We start from the raw sequence: 16,700 nt of genomic DNA, 5'->3' as shown, positions 1-16,700 counted from the left end.
GGTCACTAAATTTTGTGTAGCACTGGCAGAAAAGAAAAACAAACGTGTGCATTGCTTAATAGCTAATTAAGGGGATAGTGTGAAAGTAATGAGAAGAAAGAGGAAAGTATATGCTCATGTAATTATGTTTGGGCCTTAAATTATGTTTCAGTTATGTGTAGATTCAATAAGTCTGTATGTTTTGGGGTGTTTGGAAAGAGGTTGATAACTGAGTAAATATCCTTTAGTCAAAACATTAATAAATGTTTTGACTAAAGGATATTTTTGGAATTCTGGGTATAGATATTGTGAGTATTTTCTGCTGAAGGTGGATGTTGTAAATATCCACCATACCAGTTGCACATAGTTCTCTGAAATAGTACTGTCAATACTATAAATATTGTGTATCATATGTTATGTGATAATATACCTATACATGTATGTTGAAAATTGGTATTTTGTAATTTTAAAGTTATTGCATGTATACCATTTCACTGCAAAGAACCTAACAATTTCTAAAAAAAAGTCAGAGAGATTCTATAATGCTTTATGTTCTTAAACTACGAAGTTCTATTACAAAATAGCACTGTATGATATATTACCATTAACTCAATGCCATTATTATCACAGAATACTTTCATGTGATGCAAAGACTGGGGCTTTTTTTGTAGTTTAACTCTTACAAGACTTTGTAGATTATGGATATCAGTATTTTTCAAATAGTCCTTGCTCCATCTAGTCTCATTTATGCTGAAAATAACTCCTAACACGCATACATGCTATATGCATACATAAACTAATGTATTAAAAAATAACTAAACTTTGTAGAGACAGTCCCAATGTATTTTACTTTTGAGAGTTATATGTAAGCTAGATAAGGGTCAATCAAAGTAGAACATTAGGATAAAAAAAGTAAAAGTTGAAATAAATGTCAGGGCCAAATGTAAAAGTAGGCTGTGACTAATGATGATGGACCATGAATTTGTTCAGTACTTGTACTATATATATATATATATATATATATATATATATATATATATATATATATATATATATATATATATATATATATATATATATATATATATATATATGTGTGTGTGTATTTTGACTCCACAGCTCAAGGCTTGTTCTTTGTAGAAACACCTAAGTATATGTGCCAGGAAGTAATGTTTCTTGCCTTAACTATGGAGTTTGGATGTCCTTTAAGTATATTATAGTTTCTGTACTGGGATACAGTGCTGTTTGACCTTTTTACAATGGAACATACATTATTGTACATGTATTTGGTCTTTTTGTCCTTGACTTAATTCAGATATGTCAGTGTGAACATTTCAGAGCTACAATAAATGATTGCAAAATAGACTGAATTAGAAGAGAAATATTCCAGTGTTAAATCTTTTTTAATGTTATTCAGTATCTTTATCTGTTAGATTGTTGCAAGCAAGACATATGAGGCAGTTGTGAACTAAGTAGATTTATTGAAGTAGTTCAATATGTAGAGACAATCAATGCAGATATCTCAAAGCAGGATAGAAAAATCACAGGAAAATAAGCAGGTTACAGAATTGAGAAGCTAGCGTAGGAAGCGTTGTAACCAGCATTGATGACTGGATATATGGTGACCTTTATCTGAGAGATCCCCAATCAGGTTAGGCAGAGGACACCCTCCAGTGATGTTACATTACCTGACCACCTCAGATGTACACAAAGCAGCCATGAGGAATCGCAGACGCGGTATGTGTATATGATCGAAAACAAGCTGGCAGAAGACAGTGATCATATGCAAATTATATGCAGAACATAACATTATCTGTTTGTTACTATACTGGCGTCGTATATAAATAAATGTCAATAATAATAATGTGATCACTCCATTCATATGCATACATACTGTCGAACACAATGATGAACCTTCAGAGTAATTTACATCCCTACACTGAATATTCTCTTTTTATCAGCTTATCTTTAAAGCACTCTCTGTCACTCATGGATTTGGAACAACATATAAAGGAAATCCGCAGGCTGGTAGAAGAATGTAACCAGACCCCAGACCTAGAGGACCTATCGAGCAAATCACTGTTATGCCGTTTCATGATGCCGGATGAAGAGAACCCATTGACATCTCAGGTATTTAGGAGGACCTGGGCTTGTTTTTTGTTAATCGCATGTATTTGTTTCTTATTTTCAACCTTGTATATGTTCCACAGAGTTACTGTTGCTCATCATTGATGGACCTCAAGCAGTGAGATACCATAACATGCAGTTCCTGGTAGAACATTTTTATTCAGATGGGAGTTTTAAGCCTATTGACAGATGTTGAAAATAGGTGGTGCTTACTGCAGTTACATAGTTATTAAAGGTGACCGGTTCTGTAACTGCACTGAAATGTTTAACATAGTTAAACAAAATATGTACAATAAATAGTGAATGGAGTTAAATGTAACAAGTGATTCTTATACTGGTCCCTATCAATTCTTTTTTTTAGGTCTAGCCACCCATCAGTATTTTTGGGGTATGCACTGTATACTGGTTAAATTGGGCAAGTATAATGGTGGTTATTTTGGTCAGCATTGGGAATCATGACTGCAATTTATTCATGCTAATAAGTTGGTATGTGGTGAAAAGTGGGACTAACATAAGAAAAATGGATGTGACCTACGGATCCTTGGTCAGTTGAGATAGGTACTGTTTAAAGGGCAAATAGGGTCTGCACTGATTACTGCTCAGATAGGTGCTGTGTACTGGCATATGGAGTATGTGTTATATATTGGGAGCTACATTGTATAATGTTAAAATGTGTGCTGTATTGTATATTGGTCATATAACGGTGGTCACTGCGGTAATGCAACAAGGTGCTCATAGGCTTCGTTATACTTATGTGTTTACACCTGCACAGAGAAGTCTGTTTTATCTATTTAAGATACACCATTGGTAAACAGAGAGAAGGACTGATGCGTCAGGAGGGCAACCATCAAAATGCAAAAAAGACAGGCAGTCACAAAATGTATTTTAATATCTGACATCCGCTATTGTTACTGCTTACATTTATTTCTTTTTTTTTTCTCATTGTGTCAGTGTCAGAAATGTTTATGATTTTCATTTTTTTTAATTTTATGGAGGGTTTGTTTGCCTATGTTTTGTTTACTACCCAGCTGTGGCCCATGTCATGATGTGTGTGTGTGTGTGTGTGTGTGTGTGTGTGTGTGTGTGTGTCTACTTTTGCTATAATGGGCATATGTTTTTTCATAAATTTATCATATCTTTAGCTTAGTTTTTATTTTTTTGTCTTTATTATGTCGCAGTACTAAATTGTGGGGGTGGGCACTGGATTGAATTTAAGGGTCTTGGGTTCAGTATTTCATTTAAAGAAGCCTAGTATTTACATGTAGTAACTTTTAAGGGACAAATTTATATTCAAATTTAGTTTTTTGGAAGGGGTTATATTGGTCTTAATATCAATTTTAAATCCAAGGGATTGTTTTTATTTGGCAGTGGGAATGATGTTGGGTCGACAACTTGCTTACTGTCTGGGACTCAAGGTAATCTTAATCTGCCACTGGGGCTGGGAAATTGCTTAAACCTTGTTGATGGAAATATTTGCCCTTCGGATAACTACCTTATAAATCGAATAGTTGGTATTTAGTAATGATTGCCACCACTGGAAAAGACGTATCTAGTGTTGCCTTGCATTCTTGGCACACAGTAGGTTACGTCCATTACATTTAGAGAAAAATATTTTTGATCTTGCATTGCACAACTACAGCAGCAGAAGACTCAAATGGAACATACATGAGTTATGGGCCTGTATTTTTTTGTAGTTTTCTGAAGAAATATGTAAACCTTTGTTTTTATTAGGCATGCGGACTAACGGAGAAAGATGTCACTACGATTCGACTACTGAATGAAACCAGAGACATGTTGGAGAGGTACATATCATGAATGTTGAGAGTTGCTTCTGCATAGGGTTATACTTCTATACTTCTTGGATAGACTTAGAAAAGGCTATTTAAATGAAAATGGACATAGGTTTTCAGGCATTTTTACTGCTTACTTTTTAGAGGGTTTTAGCTGTTGAGTAGGTTTTTGCATCTGTTAGTAGAACAATTTCTTTAAAAGGAAATAACTAGTTTATATACACTCAGTGGCCACTTTGTATGTACACTTGTACGTTAACGCAAATATCTAATAAACCAATCACGTGGCAGCTGCTCAATGCATAAAAGCATGTAGACATGGTCAAGAGGTTCACTTGTTGTTCAGAACAAACACCAGAATGGGGAAGAAATATGATCAAAGTGTCCGTGGAATAATTGGTGGTGTCACATGTGGTGGTTTGAGTATTTCAGAAGGTGCTAATCTCAGATTTTCACACACAGTCTCTATAGAGTTATCAGAGAATGATGTACAAAGTAAAAATATCCATTAAGTGGTAGTTATTTGGGTCAAAATGCCTAGTTAATGAGGTCAGAAGTGAATGGTCAGACTGGTTCAAGCTGACAAGGAGGCAAAAGTGGTATGTAGAAGAGCATCTCTGAATGCACAGCATGTCGCACCTTGAAGTGGATGGGCTACAGCAGCAGAAGACCATGCTGGGTTCCACTGTCGGCTAAGAACAGGAAACTGAAGCTGCATTGGACATAGGCTCTTCAAAACTGAACATGCAGATGGTAGGGTTTCAGAATTTAGTGTAAGCAAGATGGATCCATCCTGCCTTTTGTCAACGATGCATGCTGGTGGTGGTGTAATTATGTAGGGAATGTTTTCTTGCCATACAGTATGCTCCTTATTACTAAATGAGCATTGTTTAAATGTCACAGTCTACCCATCTTCTAATGGCTACTTCCAACAAGATAGCACGCCATGTCTACAAACATGGCGATGAGTTCTGTAGGCTCCAATGGCCTCCACAGTCACCAGATCTCAATCCAGTAGAGCATCTTTAATGGTGAAATGGGAGATTTGCAGGAACTGTGTGATGATATCATGTCAACATGGACCAGAATCTCTAAGGAATGTTTGTAACAGTTTGTTGAATTCATGCCATGGAGAATTCAGACTATTTTGGCGTCCAAGTTGGGTCCTACCCAGTACTAGAGAGGTGTGCTTCATAAACTGGCCACTTAATATATACACACCAATAGTTTCTTGTGATCTGATAGGTAATGGTAACAAACTAAACTGTCCTGTTGGAATACTGCAAACAGTATTCTCTACTGATGTGTTCTTCTGAAATACACAAGTCCCTTCCTTCAGACCTTCACAATATCCCCAGTGATCTGGCTCATATCCTGGGGATAGCTTGTGATGGTACATTTAGGGTCCCAGACTCAGACAGGGAGAACTCATGACCAGCGTCAGTCAGATCATAATGGACTTCTCATGGAAAACAAATAAATAATTGCTATAGAGCCTGTGGAAATCTGAATGAATGGGTTATTATTATTTTTATTATTATTCTTTACTTATATGGTTTACTTGCAAGGTTTCCGCAGCACAGTCCAAAGTACAATACGTACAGTGGACCATACAGGGTACAACAGTACATAGTAAGACGAGTAAAACTACGGCTCCAATAGCTCTAAGCAAAGCAAGTACAGTGACTTTGTAAAAGAAGAAATGGAATTGAGACAGAAAGGAAGAGGGCCCTGCTCGTAAGAACTTACATATTAAGGGGAGGGGAAACAGATAGCAAGCACGAGAGGAGTCAGTGGAGGGTATCAAGCGCAAGAGGAATGCGAACAGGAATGAGGAGGAGGAGAAGAAGGATGGAGAAGGTTAAGTGGATGGCTGGTAGGCTTTGAGGAACAGATGGATTTTTAGAGGGATGGAGCAAGGAAGGTTGTTTCAGTGGAGGAGGAGCAGCACCGGAGGTGTCAGTCATTGGCCAACCGCATGGAACGGGCAGGAGTGTGAATGGAGAGAATGTTGGAGATATAAGGGGCAGTGGAGTGGGAGTGGGCCTTGTAGGTGAGGAGTTTAAAGAGAATTCTGTAGGCGAAAGGGAGCCAGTGTAAGGCGAGGCAGAGGAGGAGCAGTGTGAAGGAAAGATAAGTCTCTCAGCTGCATTGAGAATAGAGCAAAGGGGGACGAGATGAGAGTGGGGAAGCCAGGTAAGGAGGTTACAGTAATCAAGATGGAAAATGAGTGCGTGGATAAAGGCTTTGGCGGCAACCCGAGAACGGAAGGGCCGGATGCAGGCGATATTCCGTAGTTGGAAGTGACAGCATTGGACAAGGGATTGAATGTGGAGTGCAAAAGAGAGGCATCAGTTGAGGGTGACACCCAGCGAAGCAGCGAAGTTAGGAAATAGAGAGATGGTGGTGTTATTAACAGTGATGGAGAGATCAAGGTGGGGTGAAGATTTAGAAGGAGGGAAAACAAGGAGATCAGTTTTGGCAATATATTGCATCTCCCTGTATGGGCAGTTGTGGATGGCATTGGTCTGAGGCAGAGCAAACATGCATGCTTTTCCTAACCTATTCAGTGTGATGGAGTTTGATGTGACCACATCATATGAATTACAGAATGCTTTCAAGTGGAATGGCAGATATTGTTTAAAAGTTTATAGTAAATTAAAAACTCATTTGTGTTTATCAATGAATCTGCATGTCTTTATTATTAACATCCTAATATTAAAACAAAAATCACAATAAAACTAAATAAACAGGAATACTTCATGACAGAACTTCTTTAAAGTCATTTCCGAATGCCATAACTTTAATATATTACAATGCATTAGAGATTTCACACAATTAATATTTTCACAGTCAGGACTTTAGCACGGTGTTGAATTCATGCTTAAGTCGAGGTTTTGGAAGGCTTCTTGACAGCATTGCAGAGTTCTTTCGACCTAACGAACAAGAACTGAATCAAGACAGCACAGTAAACAGGTACGTTTGTGATTTTTACTAGTATAACAAAAGTTGAGAAAAACATTGTTTAATTTGCTTGTAGCTGCTTCTATTTTAGCAGGTTGATCAGAATATAAAGTTATTGGGACACATGCCATGTTTTGTATACAGGACACTGGTTTCTGAGGTGTCTTCTGATAGAAGTTGAGTGTTCCTTATGGTGTAAAAATGTCTATTGTCCAGTTATAACTGATGTTTATATTGTTCAGATCTTCATCTATGTCATAAAAATAGATAAAGCCCAATAAATCAAACACTCAAAAGAATATACATTTTCATTGATTTATTGATAAAAATAACATAACATTTAGTGTTTGCATTTATGGTAATTGTTGATCAGTCCATTCCTCCTTACAGTACTGCATCAACTCATGGATGTTGGTGAGTTTTCTTGCACGAACAGCTAGCTTCAGGTCCGGCCACAGCATTTTGATTGGATTACGGTCTGGGCCATTCCAAAACACAAAATTTCTTCTGCTTCGGTTCATGGACAGATACATTGATATTCTCCAGTAGAATTTAATGGTCCAATCTAGAATGCATCATTCTATCAATAGTGGCAAGTCATCCTTGTCACATAGCAGCAAAATAGCCCCAAATCAAGATACTGCCACCACCGTACTACCCGGCTGGGATGAGGTTCTTATGTTTGAATGTAGTGTTTGGTTTTCTCCTTTGGGTATTAATGTTTATAAACACAGTGGAATACTAAATATAGTTATAAAGCATGTCAAAATTATGTATATGAGTTTTACTTTTTATTTGGATTAAATATGTAATTAAACCATAGAAATATATTTTATATGTGCAGTCTTTTAGTCATACAACATAAATTTTCTATTTCTTTCCAAAATAGAATAATCACCTGTTTTTGTTAATGTGTTTTTTTGTGTTTTTTCTATTTTGTACAGCCTTTCCAGCATTTGTCTTCCAGTGGCCAAAATTATTCCTATAGTTAATGGACAGATCCACTCTATATGTAGTGAGATGCCCAATCACTTTGTACAGGTAAAATTTATACATTTATATCTCAGGCTATCTGCTTGCCACAGTAGGCTGCTTACACCGTCCTTCACACCGGGAGCATCAACAAGGCAACACATCTGTGCACCATTGTTGATCACTGCTGATTTAGAAGTATGACAACAGTCACTATTGTCTCTAAGTATACTGATTGTACCATAAAGTACGTTATAGTGACTCTGAACATATCAAAGTGTATGGGAAGATTCAATTGTTGGCGATGTGGCGCTCGGACATTGCGCTGCGCACATTGCCAACACTTACAGTAGAAATCTCAGCCTATTCATAGAGGTGCGAGGCCAAATGAACAGAGATTTCAGTCAAATTTCCACAGCGAGTTGTTCAGATGTTCTGGAGACACCTCGTGATTAATTTAATCTCCCCCTTAGTAATCCCCAAACATTAAAATATACTGTTTTTTCAGCCATTCTACAAAAAATGTGTCTAGCACAGGGTAATGTGTATGTTAAAAAGACTTTTGTACTTACGTTAAATCTCTTTTTCCGAGTTCATCTGGGGGACACTGCTACCATAGGGTTGTATTGAGGGCGCCTGGAGTTGGCACTTAAATAGTTAACAACTAAATTTGCTGCTTACTCTTCCCCTCTGCAACCCCCATGGACCTCAGTGAATACTATAGCCCCAAGGAGGGAAATCAACCAACAAAACTACACAGTAGAACAGCAAAAGTGAGGGAACACAGTGTTTCCCAGATGGACTCGGAGAAAGAGATTTAATGTAAGTCTTTTCTCCCTCATCCACTCTGTGGGACACTGCTACCATGGGGACCTTCTAAAGTAGCCCCTAAAAGAAGGGATTGCTCTGGTCTACCAGCTCGCAAAACTCCATGGCCAAAACTGGCGTCCGAGGATGCAAAAAGTTGATCTGCGGAAGACCTGTGACGAGCAGCCCGAGATGCCCTCACCGCACGTGTGGAGTGTGCCGTGATAACCTCCAGCATTGGATGGTCTACATTCGCATAAACATTCTCAATCATAGATCTGATCCAATGTGCAATAGTTTGTTTGGTGGCAGGCCACCCTTTCTTATGAGAATCCTAAAGAACAAAAAGAGAGTCTGTTTTACGATAAGTCTAAGTCCTACCCACATAAATTTTCAATGCTTGGACTACATCCAAAGACACAGAAGAAGAAGGTCCTGAAGGAGATCTTCCCTCACGAAAATCCGGGCCCACTATACCTTGATTTAAGTGGAACCCCAAAACCGCTTCCGGTAAGAAAGTAGACACCGTTCTAAAAACCGCCCTATCATCATGAAACACAAGATAAGGAAACTTACGTGATGAGGCTCCAAGTTCCTAAACCTGGTGTACCGATGTTATAGCCATCAAGAACACCACCTTCCATGTCAAAAAACGCAATTCAACAGATTCCAGTGGTAAAAAAGGAGGACTGAAGAACATCAAGGACCAAATTAAGGGAGCTACTTGGAGGTACATAGGAAGGCTGAACCCGCAACACCCCCTGAAGAAAAGTTTGTACATTAAATAAAGTAGCCAAACTACGTTGGAAGAAAATTGAAAGCGCCAAAACCTGACTCTTTAGAGAGCTGACCTGAAGCCCAGCATCCAAACCCTCTTGAAGAAAATCCAAAAATCTGAAAGGGGCTAAAAGACTTTTGCTTGCACCGTTTTACATAGATATCCCACATCTTGTAATAGATCATAGCTGAAACCGGTTTTCTAGCCCTCATAATGGTCTCCACTAGTTTAGAGGAGAATCCATTAAATCTCCAGAGTCTGGCCTCAACAGCCATGTCATTAAAGCCAACCGAGGTAAGTCCGGATGATGGAAGGGTTCTTGCCTAAAAAAGGTCGGGTCTGAGTGGAAGGGCCCATCAATGTACCTTCTGCCAGCAGCAAGATGTTGCTAAATCAAACCCTTCTGGACCAATTTGGTGCCACCAGAATTACCAGACCTCCCATTCTTACTCACCTGAGAACCTGTAGAATCATTGGAATTGGCAAAAAGAGATATCCCAACTGGAATTCCCACCGCATGGATATCACATCCACCAGAGGATCTCTGGTTGCGCAGAATCTTGCAACTTTGCGATTGTGTCTTGACGCTATTAGATCCAGATCTGGAATGCCCCACGTCCGGACCAATTCCTGAGGGTGCAGGGACCATTCTCCTGGGAGGATTGCATGCTTGCTGGGGTAATCCACTTCTCAGTTGTCCACTCCAGGTAAGAAAATTGCCAAGATTGCTGGGACAAAGGCAAGACAGAATCTGTTCCGCCACCTGCATGGCTCCTGAACTTCTTGTTCCTCCTTCACGATTTACATATGCCACCGCTGTTGCATTGTCGGATTGGAGGCGGACTGGTTTTCCCTGAAGAAGGGATTGTTCTCCCTGGAGAGCTAACATCATGGCTCTCAAGTCGAGAATGTTGATCAGCAGGAGGGCTTCTCTGTTGCTCCAAAGACTCTAAAGCCGGAGATAGAGAACAACCACTCCCCAGCCACTTAGATTAGCATCCGTGGTCACTAAAACCCAGTTTCACGGGGCAAAGGATCTGCCTCTCATCAGATGCTCCTGCACAAGCCACCAATCCAGAGAAAGACTGGTCTTTCTGGAGTGTCCGTTCAAAAGGGTCTCCAGATGGAGAGGGGATCCACACCATTGCCTCAGGAGATGCCATTGAAACGAACGAAGGGAAGGTCGCAAATGTTAACACCATCAGGCCCTGGACCCTCATTTCAAATTGCATGAAAGAACGTGGGTGATCCAGGAGCAACCGAACAGAGGTCTGCATGGATCAAACTTTAGGTTCCGGAAAGACAACCTTCTAAAGGGTTGTGTCCATCAGAAGACCTAGAAAAATCATCCTTTATGAGGGTTCCAATTGGGATTTTGAATAATTATCCAACTCTGGTGTTCTGGGAACCGAATAGACAGGGACAGATGCTGAGACAGGAGGGATCCCGTGGATGCCTTGATGCAAATTGTCCAGATATGGAACTATATTCACCCTCTGGGCAGGCAAACCTGTCGCTATTACTGCCATAATTTTCGTGAATACCCTCGGTGCAGTGGCAAGACCAAAGAGGAGCGCCTGGAACTGAAATTGGGAGCTGCCTATCGTGAAGCGAAGAAGAGATTGGTGCCCCTCCCAAATTGGCACATGAAGGTAAGCGTTCCGGATGTCTATAGACGCGAGAAACTCCTGGGGTTCTAAACCATTGATCATTGAGTAGACTGATTTCATGCGAAACTTGTCCAGTCAAAGATGTTGAATGAGGCCCTTTAAGGTTCAGTATCAGCCGAAATTAACCATCTTGGGCCTGATTCATTAAGGATCTTAACTTGAGAAACTTCTTATTTCAGTCTCCTGCACAAAACCATGTTACAATGCAAGGGGTGCAAATTAGCATTCTGTTTTGCACATAAGTTAAATACTGATTGTTTTTCCATGTAGCACACAAATACTTGATAGCTTATTTGTACACTGAAATTTAAAGTTGATATTTGTGTGCTACATGAAAAAGCAGTCAGTATTTAACTTATGATGTGCAAAACAGAATGCTAATTTGCACCCCTTGCATTGTAACATAGTTTTGTCCAGGAGACTGAAATAAGAAGTTTCTCAAGTTAAGATCCTTAATGAATCAGGCCCCTTGTTTGGGCACCAAAAACAGGTTCTGGCCTTTCTGAGCTTCCAGGACCCTGCAAAAGTCGCAAGGTAAGGGGGGATAAAAGAAGGTTCCCATGATGTCTATTATGTAACCTCTGGAAACAATTAGCAAGATCCAAATATCTCTGCTGGACGCCGCTCACTGGTCTTTGAACAATTGTCGGCGACCCCCCACACCCCAGCAGCCACAAGGGGAGGGGAAAACCCATCATACAGGAGTCTTGTCTGAAGTCTTGGAGGTGGAACGTCTCTTGGAATAGGAACCTCTGCCTTTCTGAGACCGACCTCTAATCGCAAGCGGTCTGCCTCTAATGGAAGACTGATCCCCAGAGGTCAAGCTTCCATGAAAGAACTGCCGAAAAGACCCAAACCTCGGCATCCCAGGTTTAGGAGTGCTCACAGGCAGGAAAGTACTCATGATCAGTCAGACGACTGGAGGCAAATTATCTAATTCAGAGCCAAAAAGCACCTATCCGGAGAAAGGTAAGGCTTCAATGGATAGTTTAGATTGCCCATCAGCATCCCAGGAACAAAGCCAAAGCGTCCCCCTAGCCTCCACTTCAGACCGGATACAGAAGAGGAAAATGAAACCACATCTTGAGCTGCCTCATAACCAGAAGCTTCCTTCAGGTGAAGAGCCAAAGGGAGTAATTTGGAATCTTGTAATCCCGCTGCTAATCATTCAGGCCAAAGTTCCATAGCTCAGGCCACCCAAGCGGACGAAAACAAAGGTCTAAAAGCTGTACTTTCCGCAAGGAAGAGGTTCTTCAGAAACTCCTTTATTTTGCGATCTGATAGGTCCTGAAGTGTCACCAATCAAGGAAACTGCAGGGTTATGCCGAGCTAACCTAGCCACCGGAGCATCCACTCTGGGTAACTGTTCCCAACAAGTCACTTCCTGCTCAGGATAAACCTCCGCATACCTTCGAGGAAACGAAAATTTCTCGTCCGGTTGCTTCCAGGCGGACTCTGCAATCTCTGTAAGTTCCGCTGAAGAGGGAAAACAAACAGTCTTAGGCTTACTGTGTTTAAATAACCCCTGAACAGGAAACCCCTAGGTCAAGGTCAAGGGTTTGATGCACCACCATCACCAGATCTTGAATTCCCTGGTTTCTGTTATTGGTATCGTAATCTCCCAATTGAGTAGAATCTGAATCCAGTTCGCCATCCTTTTCAGATGAACCCTCTGAATCTGAGAATGATAACAAAGGCTAAGGAAGCCTGGATCGCTTGGCTCAAGGCACCAAATATCTACGAGAGATAAAATATCTGTTCAAGCTGTCCAAACGTTTATCCGGAGAGTATGACCGTGCAGGTTCAGCCTGTGTGGCCTGTGATAGAGTAAGAAGGGCCTGAGGGATCTCACTCCCAGCACCCTCTAAAGCCAAATTATTAACCACCTCCACTGAATAGGATCCAGCATTTAAATTCATAGAAGCAGCAGTAGATTCTGCTTGCTGGTTAATGATCTGAGTAAGAATAGAAACCGACTGCAATAAGGATGATACCCACTCCGGGTCCTTCACCGCGGTAGAAGGACCATCCCAGGCCGCCTGGTCCCCTGCTTCACACTGCACACAAACTGCTCCCTGGACATGTTGCCTCATCGACAGTTTGGCAGAGCATTGTGAGCATGTATAAAACTTAACACAGGAACTCTTCCCTTTATCAGACATACTAAACAACCTTTCTCTTTTGCTTAAAAAAAAGAAGGAAATACAGTATAGGTAATAAACAATTACTAGATTTGGACTCTGGCTGACGCCCACCAAACCAGTAAAAGTAGTAATAAAGCCCACACTATACTGACTGTCCTATCTGCATACAGAATCTGATATAATCACCCTATGTGCTGAGGATTAACATGCAGATTTAACCAATATTGTCTCCCAAGAATCTTTCCTGTGGGCTACTTAGTCTTCACTAGTTAGTCAGAAGGAATCAGAGAAGAAAAGCCAGTGGCAATGTCTCTCAGAAGTCCGACTATTTTGGAAAAGGCGCAAACATTTTCCCGCTCCAAGGCATACCACCACCTTGGGGGGACTCTCACTCTCTTCTCCAACTGTCAGATGTCTTGCACACTCGGGAACAGGATCTCCCCAACATCCTATCTAGTATGCCGTTGTGAGCCTGCACCTGAAAGTGCCTCCTCCGATCTACACTAATACTGCCAGCTCAGAACTTTGCTTCTCTGTACCTCTACGAGATCCAAAATGGCTGGTCCTCAGACGGATTGCCAGTGCTCTCTGCCATCGGCAATGCTGGACCTGCCTGGATATTGCAGCGACAGACACATATTGCTGTCACTGCACCATCGGTAGATTAAATTCTCTGTCTTCTTATTTCCTCTTAGTTTTATTATTTTAAAAAAAAACAACTAAGCAGCAAATACTGCAAAACCATACTTAGACAGCCCAACTCCCTGGGCACTTACACAAAACTGAGGTCCGTGGAGGTTGCAGAGGGGTGGAGTCAGCAGCATTTAGTTGTTAACTATTTAAATGCCAACTCCATATGCCCTCATACAACCCCATGGTAGCAGTGTCCTCCAGAGTGGGTGAAGGATAAAATAATTTTATGTTTTACCTGTGTGCAGGCTATAAGCTAACTTAGAGTTGTGGGTGCTTCCTCTTTTCCTGCTCTGTTAAGATTTTCTGGCCTTTCGAGACCTGAACATTCCCCCAATTACATTACACATATTCTTTGCCATTAGACCACTTCTTTCCTCCCAAACTCTTGTATTGTGAGAGGAGTCTTACACTTGAATAAAAGTAACAGGAGCTCTGTGAAGAAAAAATATACTTCTAGGAAAGATAATACAATTAATGGAATCTTTACTGAGTGATGAACAACAAGTTTATTAACTGTTGCCATTATAGAACGAGATAAAGTCCTATAAGAAGAATGTTTATACATTCATCATTTTTATATTTACATTTTAGAAATACAAAGAAAAGCACAAATTTCTTTCTTTCTAGCAATTGAACATTTGAGTCGCAAAACTCTTAAGGGATGCTTATATATGTCAGATATGTCAGTGACTTGGGGTCTAGTCAGGATGCTACAGTTCTATTTGGCTTCTTGCTCCCCGTATATTTAAAAAATACAAACTAAATGCTTTGTACAGCTAGTGCAGAATTGATAGGCATTTCCACATTGAAAAGGAAAGTCCTGTGACATCACTGAATATTTTCCTGTGGCATCAGGTAGATGATGATGATGCTCTCCACATGACACAATTGTTTCCACTGCTCTGCTCTTTTTATCACAATACTTTTATTAATTTGTTTTTTATATTGTTTTTATATTGCATCCTTTGATTGTGTGTTATTTCATAGGACCTCTTACTCATGGAACAAGTAAAGGACTTTGCTGCCAATGTGTATGAGGCTTTTAGCACACCCCAGCAACTTGAGAAATAACATTTTATCCCGCTGTGCACAGATGTAGTACTCCTCTCCTAAGATCCCAGTGGAACATCAATGTTTACAGACTGTATATGACATTCCTTTTAATTGAAATAAGGTAAAATGACTCTGACCAGAATAATCAATCTGTCTTTTCTGAGGATGCTGTAACATGTCGCAGTGGCAATGGAAATATTTCCTGTTCAATCGGTACAGCATGAAACGTATGTTTTATATCATTCAGCAGGTTGTCATCTGCACCACATCTATGATATGATACTTTAACTAATAGTATAATAAATTTATTTATGAATCTGCATTTTTGGTCCAGAAAATACCCTGAACTTTATAGTCCAAACAAAATGATTGTAGCATGATTAACACAGAGCGCTCTTGATATTGAATCAACCCTCCTCACCTCCCCAAAAAAAGGCCTTAGTACCTCCTTGGTTATAACCAGCATATTGTTAAACTGTAACTGATTTTAATGTCATTGATACAATTACAAATAGTAAAATTAGGATTGTATTACTGAATAAAATAGGCTGTGGCTACTGCCACCAAGAGTATTTGTCACCACACAATATGCAAGTGTGTACCACTTCTATGTTGGCGCATGGTGTTCTCTATTGATATGTTTCATATTTCATCTAGCCAGCAACACTTTTTTTTATTTTATTATTATTCTTTGATAAGTAATTGTCTTTAAGCATTAATTAATGAACAATAAAGTTACTCCAGAGTGTGTGAAACAATAAAAGACAACCTACAAGATCAGCAAATGTAAAATCAATACACTTGCAGTTGTTAATACAGTAAGAAGAGAAGGACCAACAGATAGAAGTTTATCTGCAGTATTACAGGCTAGCTGAAATATTAATTATGAAACCTGAGATTATCTTTATAAATTATCTTATAATGTTCAGGGGAAAACTGCCAATGAAGTTTGTTCATCAATGTCTAATAAAACATTTAAAGTACAATAAAAAAAAGACTGTTTCATGCTGCAAACCATTATCATAACATCCCCTATAGCAGTGTTTATCAAACCCAGGGATTCAACCATTTTGATACATTCACCTGAGGGTAGATGCTTTAATGTGCTTTTATACAGTCTGAACAATTTTTTGCCAATTTTCCCTAACAATTACAAAATGCTGTATACCCATGGATTAATATCCTCTGTAACCACGTAATTTGTTTTATTGGTTCTAACATGAACCCAAACAATATGTGGAACTGTACGTGTTTTGATTATACACATTTACATCAGTAGGTGTTGCTTGTTTCTTTCACTATATTGTACACTCATGGGAAAATTTTATTTTGTTGGTTTGGCTGCAACAGATTTGAGATCTAGAGATCCATAAATATTGTGTAGAACTCTTCCACCTTATTGCTTAATACATTAACTAAGGTTTAAATATTACTTTAGTCTTGCTTTTTTGAGTGTAGTAATTGATATTCTAATTTATTTAAACTATTCAAGTTGTTTTATGAGCGCTTTACATACTGTAACACACAGTTGCTGCGTGCAGCCTACTGTAGATCTTTTTTTTATTGAAAAATGGCAATTTAGCCTATGAAATGTCTGTATTTCAATAAAGTGGCTTTTTAAATAATAACCTGACTGCTATACTTAATATACAAAAAAGTGAATATATAAAAACATTTGTAACATAACTACATTTATTTTGGTGTATTCCTAAAAACTGCTGCA

At 39.5% G+C, this 16,700-nt stretch overlaps 1 protein-coding gene across 1 annotated transcript in view; it reads left to right on the top strand.

Annotated features, from left to right (window-relative positions):
• The window catches only part of PEX3 (peroxisomal biogenesis factor 3), a 31,314-nt gene extending 14,709 nt beyond the window's left edge, over positions 1-16,605 (top strand). Inside the window, exons 9-13 of the mRNA XM_075203227.1 lie at positions 1,941-2,109; positions 3,838-3,908; positions 6,750-6,872; positions 7,805-7,901; positions 14,912-16,605. Of these exons, the coding sequence (XP_075059328.1) occupies positions 1,941-2,109; positions 3,838-3,908; positions 6,750-6,872; positions 7,805-7,901; positions 14,912-14,995 (544 nt within the window). The 3' untranslated portion in view covers positions 14,996-16,605. The remainder of the gene's footprint in view (positions 1-1,940; positions 2,110-3,837; positions 3,909-6,749; positions 6,873-7,804; positions 7,902-14,911) is intronic.
• Positions 16,606-16,700: the final 95 nt, after the last annotated feature.

The sequence above is a fragment of the Mixophyes fleayi genome, chromosome 3, assembly GCF_038048845.1.
Source record: "Mixophyes fleayi isolate aMixFle1 chromosome 3, aMixFle1.hap1, whole genome shotgun sequence".
In the NCBI taxonomy this organism is placed as follows: Eukaryota; Metazoa; Chordata; class Amphibia; order Anura; family Limnodynastidae; genus Mixophyes; species Mixophyes fleayi.
The sequence above is the reverse complement of the archived record's forward strand: the minus strand, read 5'-3'. Positions and strand labels throughout refer to the sequence as shown.